This window comes from Alternaria metachromatica (genome assembly GCF_023757995.1).
Source record: "Alternaria metachromatica strain BMP 0045 chromosome Unknown scaffold_3, whole genome shotgun sequence".
NCBI lineage: Eukaryota > Fungi > Ascomycota > Dothideomycetes > Pleosporales > Pleosporaceae > Alternaria > Alternaria metachromatica.
In genome coordinates this window covers 700,587-714,392 of record NW_026055494.1, presented here as the reverse complement: position 1 = coordinate 714,392, position 13,806 = coordinate 700,587, and the positions used below count along the sequence as shown (strand labels likewise).

The following is a 13,806-nucleotide window of genomic DNA, read 5'->3' as shown; positions in this document are numbered from 1 at the left end:
CAATGGCGACCATCAACACCCCCGTGAGCCTGCCCGAGGTGACGGAACAGGCCGGAAACTACACATACAATGCGCACATCCCCCTGGCGAATTGGCTGCGCACAGCCAGTACCATGCAGAAAGAGGTGTGTTTACTTGCCGTGGCTGAAATGCGCATACTCACTCCCACCAGGCCCAAGTTTATGAAGCAGAGGGCAACGACGCGCAGACATACCTCCTCCTATACCGACACGCCGACCTCGTCCTCCAGAAACTACAGGGCCATCCTGACAGGAACAAGCCCGAGAACCGAAAAGCGCTCAATGCTGCAACAGCAGCCGTCAGTCGCGACCTGAAGAAGCTCGAGGAGATCGCGCCGCGCATCAAGAAGAGGCATGAAGAATACGAAGAGAGGAGACGGAGACAGAAGGAGAGCCTGCGATCGTTGGAAGGGCAGGGCTTGGGTGCTCTTCCGCAGGAGCTGGACGGGTTGGCGATTCAAGATCGGGGGCCCAAGAGACGGTCGTTCGATTCGCGGCCCACGATCGATGCGCGCTCTCTGGAGAACCAGTCGCTTGCCGCGAGACTGGCGCAGAGAGAAGTGCGGAGGAGAGACACTGTCAGAAGAGGCGTGCGGCAGCATGGCATCTCAGAGGAGGAAGAGCATGCGCGCCGCAGCGGAGGCACCTGGGACAGCTGGCAGCAAGGGCCCGACGGAGACGACATCTCAAACCAACTGCAAGAAGTCGCGAGACTTCAGCAAAATGGCCATAGAACATCTTACTCTTCGGTAAGCTTCATGCGACAGCCATGTGGCTTCTTTACTGACAAGTCCAGCGTCCCACGTCTCAATCCGCGTCTCCATACCACTACCCTACGGTACCCTACAAGACTGCCCAAGAAAGATGGTCAGACTCCCAGTCACGCGACACGGCGCCTGCGCGACCTCCAAAAGAGCAGATATACAGAGCCTCTGGCACGCCGGCAGCCCCACCGCCGTTGCCGCCCAAGTCTCCAGCTTCTACGTACGATGCGCGATACGATCATTCACGACCTCCTCCTGTCCCAGGCAAGATCTCAGAAAGCGCGCCACCTTTGCCAAGCAAGATACCGGATCAGAGACCGTTGACGCCCTCCACTGAGCTCGACGAATTCACATTCAAGCCTTCTGCCTTCCTGGAGAATGGCGATCCCCTCCGTCCCGTTTTCCTCCCCTCCCAACTACGCAATCAGTTCCTTGCCGTTGCTTCCTCCAACACACGTCTTAATCTTGAAACATGCGGTATGCTGGGTGGAATACTAAAGTCCAACGCCCTCTTCATCACACGACTCATCATCCCCGAACAAACTAGCACGAGCGATACCTGCGAGACGTTGAACGAAGAAGAGCTATTCGACTACTGCGACAAAGAGGAGTTGATGGTCCTCGGTTGGATTCATACTCATCCGACGCAGACCTGCTTTATGAGCAGCAGAGACTTGCACACCCATGTCGGATATCAGGTCATGATGCCAGAAAGCATCGCCATCGTTTGCGCTCCGACAAAACAACCTAGGTATGTCATTCAACTTCCCCTTAGTTTCGTTCAAGACACTGACAGTGATATAGCTGGGGCTGTTTCCGCCTTACTGATCCCCCAGGCAAACAAGCCATTCTGAACTGCAGTCGACCTGGCATATTCCATCCTCACGACGTCGATAACATTTACACCGAAGCGCTCAAGCCAGGTCATGTGGTCGAGCTGACCGACGCGCCCCTGGAGATCGTGGACATGAGGCCCAAGAAGAACTTCTAAATCTGCCATCCTAATATCATAACTACGATATGGCTGCGTGAGAAATACCCATTATATGCAGATCATCGACATGAAGGAACACGTTCATTGCATAGCGAGGAGTTTGGAGCATTTCAGGAGTACATATTGATCACCGTGTTCTACGGAGTAGCTTACGGGGTATACAGTCGTGTATCTTTGTCGATCGATCAGTAGACGCACACATAGAGGTAGCTCATGAGTGTCCTGTAGATATCACGCATGTATCAGTGCCACCTCCTCTTTCGGTCTGATGAGTCGCTGTCTACCACCTCCACTCCCTCCATACGCTAGTGGCCTACGCTGTATTCTTGGTATCGCGTGCAAGTCAGGTCATCGTCGATTGTACAAGAACGAGTCGATGTCATTCTACATCGATCGCTGGTACTTTCGATGGCAAGTACGTCGTCGTTACACATGTATTGTGCTGATCCTCACAGTATTCATAACTTATACAAAGAAGCAAGAAGCAGCACTACGCCGGCAAGTCCCGCTCGTTTTCCGATCAACACGAGAAAATGCAACGTAAGATTTCCCCAACCCACGTGGGAAAAGGAAAACCTGTTCACGCCTTACCAACACTTCGGGAATGACCCCAATCTAAACCCACGCACGACCGAGCCCAACCCAACCACCTTTTCCCACTAACGCAATACCCCCATCGCGAACAACAAACATTTCCACGATCGTCGACGTCATCGTATACAATATCAAACACACTCACCACACTTACCCCTTACGGCGGCTATACATCGGATAAGGAACCGTGCCGATACCCGAAGTTCCCCCCAACCGATAACACAGCAGCCCGAAACATTTCGGGAGATCGACAAATCGACAATTCGCATGTCTGTCTAGTCTACTTTTTCGCAACTTGCGACCGTCGTTGTGCATATATGCATATGCCATGTGGCCGAATGCGGACCTGAGTGCAAGTGGTGCTTCGAAACCTGTTTCGCTACTGTGATCATGGTCAAAGTCAGGCAAGACACTCGATGCGAATGCCGTATCAGTGGCCCGTACGAGGCTAGTTAATTGTCACCACGACTATGGTGGTTTGGTAGCGTGGCCATTGTATTAGAAGCACTACGTGTGCGGATGGTCGGGTCTTAAGGCGTTCCATTGGTTTGGGGGATTCGGGTCGAGTGTAGGTTAGCCAAGGCAGGTTTATTGTCCTTGTGTCGTTCTAGATTGGGTAACGTTGGGTCCGAAGTCGTGATTTCGGCTTGAGCCGAAGGGTTTGCGGCTAAGGGGTTGTGGATGGGATTTAGTAAGAGTGACTGTGAGCCATGTCGTGCATGCAGGCGGGTACTGTGGGTATTTGATAAGCATATCCTTCTAGAATATCACTCAAGCACTCAGATATACCTGCTTGGGGTTGGGATGGAAGCTCATGGTCTACCACAAAGCTGTGCGAAGATACGAACAGCCAGCCACTGTCATTTCAGTAATCACAGTAAAACACCAAGAGCAGTTCCTCGTGCCCGGCATTGAGATCGGCAAACCCCAGAGAGGGCGGAATATGCTTTCGGTATGTCTAAGCTAGCCGCATGGCTTTGCTTCTTCTACGTTGTACTTGGCTAGTCACCGGAGCTTAGATGTTTTAGCACATGTTGGGCGTGTATCGAAAAGGGAGAAAAGAAAAACTTCGCACCTTTGCCGTGATCGAGCAGAGAAAGTCTGTCGAGCCCGACATTAGGTGCCGCTGTCTGCTATCTGCTATCGTCGGCGGGATGATGACAATCGGTGGTAAGTATCGACGCGTACGTCTTTACGATACCCACGCGGGTCTAGTCGGCGATGGAGTGCAAAAGTCAGCTGCATGCATCGAATCCAGTCGCCGTATCAGCAATGTGCCGACCACCGCAGTATCGTAAGAGGACAGCTTGTAAATTGCCGAGGGATGTTTCGAGACATGTGGAAGTGAGGTGAGAGATCGACTGGATATGTTCGCGCAACCTCATGTCATCGTACGACTGGGGTGATGATTACCAGATTCGCGGTACCGAAAAAGGCTCGCGCGGCGGGGAAAGGGAGGCTGCACGGCTACACCACTTTGAGCGGTTCGGCCAAGCCCTTCTCCACATTTCTGATTGGTGGCTCGTCGCACATACTGGCCCAGATTCTGTCAAGAGGCTCTCTTTGACCATGGAATTGATTGATGATCACCAGCAACGCTTTCGCCGTTGCCTACGTAAGGTGTAAAAAGGCGATCAAATCGATTTCACCGCTGCTCTAAGGACCATCCCCCGATACTGTGCCCCGCAACTGCTGTGGTCCTCATCCGGGTGTGTAAGCGCGCGCCGCATGCGCGTACAGATGAACACATGCTTACAACGTGGTTGAGACACGATGCGGGAACGGTGGGGACCTGGTGGGATGCGGAGAACGCTCCAGATTATTCAACGGGATCGGCGACTGCAGTTTGACGTCAAAAGTCGCATACTTCAGATAACCGTCGTCCCGAATTCTGATGTGGAGACGCAGTGGTATTTGCGATCGTGGTATGTTCAGTGACCGCCGTTGTGCTTTGAAGAGTTTAATTCGCATCCAGGTATTACCTGCAGCCACAGTGCACGATCCGATAAAGTTTGCTTCCCATGCTTTGCTTCAATACGTTCTAGCGATACGGGAGAGCACCAAGTGCCATGTTACTTGGGCGTGTTCCATTGCACCATCTGCTCCACACTTTGTGGCGTACGCATAGCCCTAGTATGCTTCGAGAATATGAGGTTTGGATAACCTTTCTCGCTGGGGTAAAGGAACACGGATAAGCGGCAGAAGAGCCTTTATCTCTCACCGGACCTGGAGCTAGATGTTAGGCGGCCGCGCAAGCAACGTTGTGTGACGTCGTGCTGTGGGCCAGTGGCTGGAGGTCTGGACAACTCGATCTTCGGACGTTCCCGTCCGAGTCATGGTTACTAGAGGTGATTGATGAAAACAGTGGAGTATTGAAGACTGATTGCTAAGTTAGAATTGACGCAGACGTACAGATGATGCGTGGGTTGACGTTGAGACTTCGGTGACTTTACAAATAGGTGCAGTGACGGACTGGAGGAGCGAGTGTCAAATGACTTCAGCGTGCATGCGTAATGTGGACTTCGTGAGAGACGTTGATGTATTTAATTTGTAGGAGTCGACTGCTGAGTCAACATCTTCAACTTGGTGCTAGTTCTTATCCAATGTTGGAGACGGATTCCATCGAGATAATGCAATGAAGATCTACGCGTGCCAACCACGGTATACGATCTTAGTGCCGTACTTCTCACCCTTCTTGAGAACCATCATAGACTTGTATTCTGGAACGTTGACGGCGTTGACGTAGCGGCTGGGTTCGACGCAGAAGCCAGCGCGGGCGCCTCTGGCGGGAAGGTCACCAACGGCAGGTACGTCGATGTATTTACCAGTGTAGAACTGGAAGGCCGGTTCCGTCGAGTGTATTTCGAGGTGGATCTTGGTCTCTGGGTGGTAGAAAGACGCAAGCTTCTGCAGGGGCGAAGAGCGAGTGTCGATGGGAATGCTGCTGGGGTCTGTGTTGGCCACAAAGCAGTCGTCAATATCGGGCTCTTTCTCGCCCAGGGTGAAGGTCTTCTTGGCGCTGACACCGGGGTATTCCTCGATGGGTCCAGTGGGAATACCTCCGTCATCCACGACTTGGTACTTGTTTGTGATGAGGTTGACTTCAGTTCCGGTAATGGTAGGTCCTCCAGACAAGTTGAAGTAGCTATATGCACTCTCAGTAAGACGTCAATGAAAAGGATGATAGACAACTAACCTGTGGTTGGTCATGTTGATTGCGGTCTCTTCGACTTCATCACCGATCAGTTCAGCCTCGTATTCGATGTATAGGACCTCCTGTTGAGCGCCATCGACTTCCTCCTTCGCTTGGATATACCACACGCGCACCTCTACAGTACCGGGGTAGCCTTCCTCGCCATCCTTGCTGACGTATTTGAACAATGTAGCCTCTTTTCCATTACGGTCAACTGTAGTTGGTCCTTCGAATTCTCGCTTTCCCCAGCCAAGGTCGCCGCCGTGGAGAGAGTTGGGGCCGTTGTTGACCGCTAGTTGGTACGACTTTCCATTCAGGTCGTTGATCTTCGCTTTGGATACGCGGTTGGCGATGCGGCCAATAGTCTCACCAAAGAATGGGGCATTGTGCTGCTTGTACAGCTCCGCAGTTGGAAAACCCTGGACGATGTTCTTTCCGTTTACAACGAACTTTTGGATGATAGCGCCCAGTGGCAGAAAGGTGAAAGCCTTGGTTGAAGACATAATGCGATCGTCAACGTGACTGCTCTAGTTTTGTGATAGGCTCGCAGATGCAATATTTGGTAAGTATGACCTGCGTCGATCTCATTAGTTGTGCTGTTCAACCGCTATAACGGGTGCCACTATTGCCGCACTTTCGTGAGGTCTGATGTGGTGTGATGAGGGGTAATGCGTGAGAGCGGGGCAGCTACAGGAGGGCACTCACCTCAGCGAGTGGTAGCTTGCGTTCAGTGTTTTGTTTGTTTTGGAACAGGTGACCGATTTTCCTCGATGGCCGCTTGGATGTTTGAGCTTTTGACTGCGAGAGATGAGTGCGCGCGATTGACCTTACATAGAGTACGTATGCGGTGATTGATTAGCCTAATGAGGATGTGGAGCACTCTTGGACATCCTTTCTGCCGTCGTCACCACGTGAAGTACGGCTGAAGTGTTCGCTCGCGAGTACCAAACGACCCGTCGGACGGCATGCCGTATGCGGTCATGGTTCGCCTGTGCCCATGGAGCTGTGGCAGTGCGGATGAATGTGATGGGGGCGTGGGGCGAAGGCTGCAACTAGTAATCGAGGGGCAGGGCGCGCACACTGGATTCCGCGAGCATTGAGAACAACATCTTCGACTATGATACAGTTGAGATTTACAGTAACGCCACCATTTCGATCGCCCTGCCGGTCGGTACTACCGACCTGAGGCCCTATTCGAATTTGCCGATCCGCGGAGCGTTGTCGCAACTATGCTTTGCGCAATATTTCACGTCATCGTGAACCGTCGAACTTTCGACACAAAAGATAAGGAAATGTCGCCAGAAAACCACCAAATGCCGGCCGATTAACGCCGATTGCCATGACCGAAACGAACGCCGTATAGGATTGGAAAGTATCCCAGAACGCTTGAACGCTAAACGAAGAGACGGAGAGAAGCGGAGTTAAGTCCGGACCAATTATGCGCCGACTGGATTTTGTATGAAACTGCTGAAATCCAGGTCGCTGTGGATGTTCCAGTCTGGCATCATCGGATCGCTTTGGCTCATTGATAGGGGATCTACCATCATGTTCTGGTCGTATGCGCTGAAGTTGTCAAATCCATACATGGGCTTGCTGAAGTCTACGGGATCGTCCATCATAATGGAGTCGTTCATCCATGGCGCCCGTGATAGAGTGGAAGGATCCATAGCGCTGTTGTTCATGTATGGTGCTGGTGCCATTTGTGTTTCTTGCTTGATTGGCGGCGACACTACCTGGGACTGTCGAGGGAATGGGCTGTTCATCGGCGGTGTTGGCGGCGCGTTGTGGCGCGCAAACGGACTGTCAAAAGCGAAAGATTTGGTCGTCGGTGTACCGTTATACGATGAGTTTGGCGAAACGTGGCCATGTTCAGAGTCTGAGCTAACGGATGCGCGTCGTCGGGTGTATGGGGCGCCTCCTTCAACTAGTTTTTGTTGCATGCGGCTGCAATCTTCTTCGAAACCCTCATAGTGACTCTTGTCGTCTCCAGGTGATTGCAAAAGATCGAGGCGTTCCAGGATGTCGTGTGTCAAAGGATGGCCGCCTGAGGATTCTTGCAACGGCTGTCCTGGCCAACTCTCGCCTCGTTGCAGGCGACTGTACAGTTCCCTAAGACCGGCTACCAATTGGGTTTGTTGCTGTTCGAGCATCTCAACATATCTACAACAGTCAGATCGAAACTTATTGCGAGGGTGCATGGTAACATACCCTTTCGGGTACACTTTGTCTTGCGACTTCTTCCTCTCGCCAAATACGCAGATGGCGTTGTCGGCTTTGCATCGAGTGCAAGGGCTTGATCCGTCGCACTGCACTGGTTAGAAAGGCATACAGGCACAAAAGAGGTCGTACATACCTTTGACTTCTTCAATCGGCATCGGTCGCATGCCTTGCATACTCGCTTCCTAATGTTGTCTTGGGCTTCCATCGAGTCTGACCTATGAGGTGACATGTCGATTGGTATGGTACAAAGTGGAGCAAAGGTGTGTTGGTGAGAATGGTGTGGCTGAGTTGGACTTCAAGTCAATGTGGTAGTGGTCGATGAGATATCTGGTCGACCGAGTGGAGTATCTAAGGGTACTTTTATCGAGAGGTGGAAGTGGAAATTAAGGCCTAAATAAGGTCGTAGCCCTCTGTGGGTAGCAAAGCATTATATCTTTTCACGTCAGCGAACAGTCAAGGCGGACGTTCGGCGTTAACCTTGTGCCCTGGGTGCAAAAGCCCTGTAATGGAACTGTAATTATGAAATACGCCGGCGCTGGGCAGCTAAGCACCCCTGTCTCCTTACACATCATCAATCGGCGCACGTACGTTGGATTACATTAGTCGATGTGCAGGGATTCTTGGCCTGTTGCAGGGCGCCAACCTTACAAGGACTGGGCTCAGTTGGCGGACGACACGAGAAAGCGAGGGCGCGGAGTCGGCCAACCAGCGGACCGTGACCGTGGCCCACGAAACTTGCTATGGAAGAAAATCCGCACCTGTGGTGGCAGCAGAACAGGTGACGTGAATTCGGCGAATACGCGGGCGTAAAGTACGCTCGAAAATCTCTCCAGATCGCTGTTCGCTGTCCTCGGCTACCGGCAACACGACATCCACGACCAAAAACATGCGGACAAACACGCTGCCCGAGTTGCGACTCCCAGTCATTGGATGCTTTCCAGAAGTCGTCATCAAGGTCGACCATGTGGCTCACCATGTGCGCGGTCTGCAATCAGTCCACCGGTCATCATTATGCTTTATCACTAATTGTGTTATTTCGACCGCTCGTCGACGAAGTATCATGTACAGACTCAGGCCTCGGCCGAAGAAAAGCACGACGGGCTGACTGAGCGATCCTCCTCGTGCTTGCTGAAAATTCGCTCTTTCGGACGTTAGAAAATCGCTCGCGGAACGTCGCAAGTGACCCGTCCGAGCTGAAAGAGGACTGGAGCGCGAGATAAGCTGTACGATGGTGCGGGTTTCGCGTACGAACTCACGCAAAGTACCGTCAATGCCTGACCAGCAGCAGTTGATTAATCGGTGGACGGGCAAAGCACAGCTGGGTACGCATTCCCCGGGGCCTTCTTCAGGAGCTGCATGCTGTTTATGGATACCGTCGCTTGTCAATGTAAGCGCAGCTACTCTCAGCGGTTTGCATCGTTTAGAGTTGCTGACCGCGTCTTGTTCCAGTCACGAACATGAGAATGCCCAATGCAGAATTTCTTTTGTTGATCCTGGTTAGCCACTTCGTTCCTGAGTCCTGGGTAGGCACGATAACCCATGCCTCAGCCACCGCGTACATCGGCCCCGGTTGTTCACTCATCCATACTCATCTATACTCATCTGCGACTTTGGTAGCCCTTTGCACTCAAGCACCGCTGCATGTGCCATTGGCAAGGCATACAACTACATTGGTTTGGGAGATTTGATGTTGGAAGACCCACACAAAGCGTCGTCAGGTTGGGGGGCTGAGGTCATTTTCGTACATTGTTGCGAACGCCGTATTCATCACAAGTTCGACACGCCTATACGACGCCTACGCTGACAAGACCTGCCATGTCTTGGCGGACGTGATCCTGGGGCGCTCATACAATTCACGTGCTGCGAATGTCACCGCCCGCAAACGTGTAAGCGCCTTCATCACACCTGCATGCGTGGAACTATGCGCAAGAAACATGAGCTATAATTGCGTTCAACGGTTCTCACGAGGTTCGCCCCTTGAATTCAGGGAACCCGCTGACGCTTGAACGTGTATATACGCCTCAGCACCCACGCTGTCCTCCCGGAGCCCATAGCTCGTTAGCGGTAACGGCACGTCTACTGTCCATCTCAATAGTGAGCGGCTTCGGCGAGTTATCTCGCCTTGCTGAATGGCTTACGAACTGACCAGTGCGGAGTTGGCAAGAGCGATCATGTAAGCCCATGATCTTGTTTGTAAATTCGGCGGTTCTCGAACACCTCAGGGTTCTTGTCGATCAACCCCGCTGTCATTAGGCCTTTGCTCTAATGGAAGCTTCCTAGCTTTCTACAAGTTACAGAGAGCGTCACTCAGGAACGAGCGTGTGCCAGAGCTGTATCATTACAGGAATGAAAGTAATCAGGTCCAAAGTTCAGCAGCTGTACGGCCTTCTTTCTGAGGTCAAATACAGCGGTCTTCCTTGTTGCGTTGGGCGAAGAGCACCTATCCTGCCCAACCCCATCTTGGTAAAGTTTCATGGTTGTTGTGGGAATCGCGATGCACATCTCCCCATTATCGCTACCTGCGAAATGATGGTCCGTTATCTTCACACCGTCAGGAGTCTGCGTGCGCTTACATGGGCCACGCATGAATTCCAGTGAGACCATCCGCACTCCGTCGATGATGATTGGCAAGATCGACAGGCTCTGGCTTACATAACTTGATGAGATGGCCCTATTCATATTGGTCACGACAGGGGTATAGCATCAAGACCTCGTCGACCCAGCCTGCGTCCTATAAGCGGCCTTACTCGAGGCCAAGCCCGACAATAGCACCTGCACTGCCAGCCAGCAAGGCATTGTCAATCGCAGGTCTTCGAACGCGCCGCTGATCTATGCAGAACCCAGATAATGCCAGCCGTGTTGAGTTTATTCATTGCACGTTTCAACACCAAGTCGATCACACGATCGTGCCAAAAGGAGCCAAGAGGCAGATGCGTCTTGGATGGGTGGAGCGCACATGTCGAGTCACTAGCCACATGCGCCAGCCACAACGCGCGACCTCAGGCCTCGCTTGTTTTGACGGATCGCACATGAGCCGGGTGCCGAGTGGCCAACGGTCCCACGAAGGAACAGTACTCTGATGGGCGCACAACGATCCGTTTTTACCGAGCGACCACTGCAAATTGTAAACTCGTGGCAACCCTCACTAATTCACGGAGACAGATTACTGGTCGGGCCATACTGGGTCGGGAGACCAAGACTTCCGCCCAGGTGTCGGTAGGTCAGCCTGAACTCCGCCTCATGATCTCCACAAATCGCTTCCTAAACAACGAGGACTAATGATCACGGGAACCCTACCTGGTCCCGGCGCCATATAGGGGCCTCATTTCGATTCGAGATCTAAGTGTAGGATACTTGCGCATCGAGCCACATGCCGCGCATCCTGGGCATCTCAGACTTCCAAGCCTCGAAGCAACGTGTACCTCGCAATGAGGAGTCTTCTGGCGCCAAGGTTTATCTGGCGGTGTCCATTCTCCGCTACTGTGGTAGGGACGAAAATACGCGGCACCCATCATGCTCGGCAATGCAGTGGCTTCCGGCTTGGAACATCCGAAGCCGAGTCAAACGGTCGTTGTGAACACCGCGCGACCGAGCCTGGCCCTGAAAGCTCTTCGCGGCTAGGGTCCCAGGTCCCTCGTCTTCGCGCTCGCTATCCAACGCGAAATGATGTCAATGAACCTGAAAACACAACTTCATTCACATGGCTAGCTCGCTGCAGCTTCTCAGTCATCGATAAGCCGATTTTCGCGATGAAATGTGGCTGACGAAAAATCGGCCGGTCTTCCTGTGCGGGCAAGCCGCACGTCGCAGCCGAGTTGAGCCTCATAGACGGGAATAGCAGTGAGGCGAATCACCAAGGTCGTTCCGTTCCCACTTGGTCCCGCTGGAAAATTCAAGGCTGAAAGCTTCGACGCTTGTGTACTACTACGGTCTGCCCACCCACGTCACATCGCAGACAGCCACGTTGTTGAGGTCTCGAACAACGGATGCTCACTAAGGAACAGTGCTTTGTGGATCTCTGGAGAGCCTGAGGAGGAAGGTTGACGCGAAAGCCGTACACCACCAAATACCAAGCTGAAGCACTATTGACTAAACCTTCGCCTGCTGGTCAGGCTTTGAGATACTAATCATGTTCAGACGGTGCTCAGACACTTCTCATGGCACGGCGCATCTCAACGCACTGGACGGCATCAACATACCGACATTATAGCATGCATCACCCATGAGACAGCATTGCGAATTGCTGCAGCTATAACGTCTCGGCAATATCCGCAACGCGAAGGACCTGGTGATCAATGATCGACCCGTTAACAGCATATCCACTGCTGGATGGGGAACCCCAGCTCCAAGCGCCAGCACACTGGTTTCGCCGAGAGCAAAATGCATCCCCACTTGGACCATGACAGCGAGGGTCGAGACTTGTTTCATGAGTGCGCGTCTGCGTGTCAGCCACCGGCGATAAGTTTTGAGCATCAATTATGACGTTCTTGTGCAACCATTTGGTCTAGAGTACCGCCATTTCTCCCTTATCAGATTGACTATCACGTAAGCTGTTCTTGCAGAGGCTGTCGGTAGACCTGCCGTGGTAGGCCACAAAGTAGTCACGAAGTAGTCACGATCTGAGAGACCAGCGGGTCCAAAGATGGAGATTTCTTTCGATACCAGAATTTGCGATCGTACGAACGTTGTTCGAAATAACTTGCTTTCGGCTTTTCGTACAGGAGCAATCGGCCCTTCCGACGCATTGATATCACTGACCACGATGACCGTCCGCGATCGACGTCCGGGACGGGACAACTGATGTCCTTACGTCCGCAATGTTTCCTTCGAAATACCTTTGGATGCCCGCGGTTTCGCATCAAAGCTGCGATCACTCAATCAACTTTGTCTTGTTTCGAAACCATTACTTTGCTGGACAGGTCGGGAGTAATGGTGGATGGTGTGCTGATGCGATTATGCTCACGCGATCGCCAAAACCTGTAGGTCCTCCAGCCTGCCTGGTCAGAAAGAGCTATTGATTGGGAATGGCATGTGGGGTCAAGATACTTCATCTGGGACACGTGCGTGCTCACATGAGAGAGGGATGTGACTCGACTATCTTATGCTGGTAACAACATGACCGCGGGATATTGTAACTCCTCAATCACCCCCTCTGGTCGCAGCAGACCGGTACAATCATTGTCGCCAGCATACAGCAGGCTGTAGAGCGACAAGCTACTTGCAATTTATTGCCTTGGACAGCCAAGAGATTGCCTTGCAAACAATCTCTATACGACCGCCATACGACGGCTACACAGTCGGCTGATCGGCACCCATGTGGTACCCCAGTCCCAACACAAGATATGCGCGAAAGAGGCGAACAAGAACGGCTGAACAACCTCGCTTAGAGAATTCCCCAGCGATATACAGCTTTCGAGTGTATCACATCGCCTCGTATGCATTCGTTACACCAGGCGGCAAGTGGAATTTCTGCACAAGCAGGATTTTCGACGACGTCACCGTGTTCTCAAGACAGACCGAAAACGGGCTCGGTTACAGCCGCACTTGGTGTTTTTGGGCAATGACAGCAAGGCTACATTACCCCATTCGTACCCATGTTCGTCCTTCTCAGCGTTGCGAAGCCAAGCAAGAGGTGCCCCGCATTGCTCTAAACTCTGAATCGGACACCTTGGCCACAGCGAATCAACGGTCAGTAGGATGGTAAAACGGGTATCGTGGAACATCGGCGTGCGGATGCGGCTGAGTTTTGAAGCTTGCGTCCGTGGAGTCGAATTCCTTGATACCGCGCATTTACAAGGATAGACGGAGAACGGGCGACTCGTTAAGATGTCGATCAGTGGCACAGTCCGATACGTATCGGCCTTGTACCTGATAATTCGGCACGTCATCTCGTCAAGATTTACAGACAGTATGGCAAACCATTCCAATGATCGATCTGTAGCTTCTCTAGCGCACCACATGCCCAGACATCACCTTTTCGCAGGGGTCGATCATCATTTGCGGTTACCATCACCGCACTCG

General features: G+C 52.4%; 3 protein-coding genes across 3 annotated transcripts; 1 reads left to right on the top strand and 2 right to left on the bottom strand.

The window, feature by feature from the left end:
• Positions 1-2: 2 nt before the first annotated feature.
• Positions 3-1,775, top strand: J4E83_001897 (uncharacterized protein; the record flags this gene model as incomplete). The annotated part of the gene is made up of 4 exons (XM_049328850.1): positions 3-125; positions 173-769; positions 817-1,535; positions 1,589-1,775. The coding sequence occupies 4 exons, from the start codon at positions 3-5 to the stop codon at positions 1,773-1,775; spliced, it is 1,626 nt and encodes a 541-aa protein (XP_049191822.1).
• Positions 1,776-5,015: 3,240 nt separating this feature from the next.
• Positions 5,016-6,068, bottom strand: J4E83_001896 (uncharacterized protein; the record flags this gene model as incomplete). The annotated part of the gene is made up of 2 exons (XM_049328849.1): positions 5,016-5,517; positions 5,569-6,068. 2 exons carry the CDS (start codon positions 6,066-6,068, stop codon positions 5,016-5,018), a joined length of 1,002 nt encoding a protein of 333 aa, XP_049191821.1.
• Positions 6,069-7,001: 933 nt separating this feature from the next.
• Positions 7,002-8,014, bottom strand: J4E83_001895 (uncharacterized protein; the record flags this gene model as incomplete). Its single annotated transcript, XM_049328848.1, has 3 exons — positions 7,002-7,725; positions 7,774-7,871; positions 7,919-8,014. The coding sequence occupies 3 exons, from the start codon at positions 8,012-8,014 to the stop codon at positions 7,002-7,004; spliced, it is 918 nt and encodes a 305-aa protein (XP_049191820.1).
• Between the last annotated feature and the right edge of the window lie 5,792 nt (positions 8,015-13,806).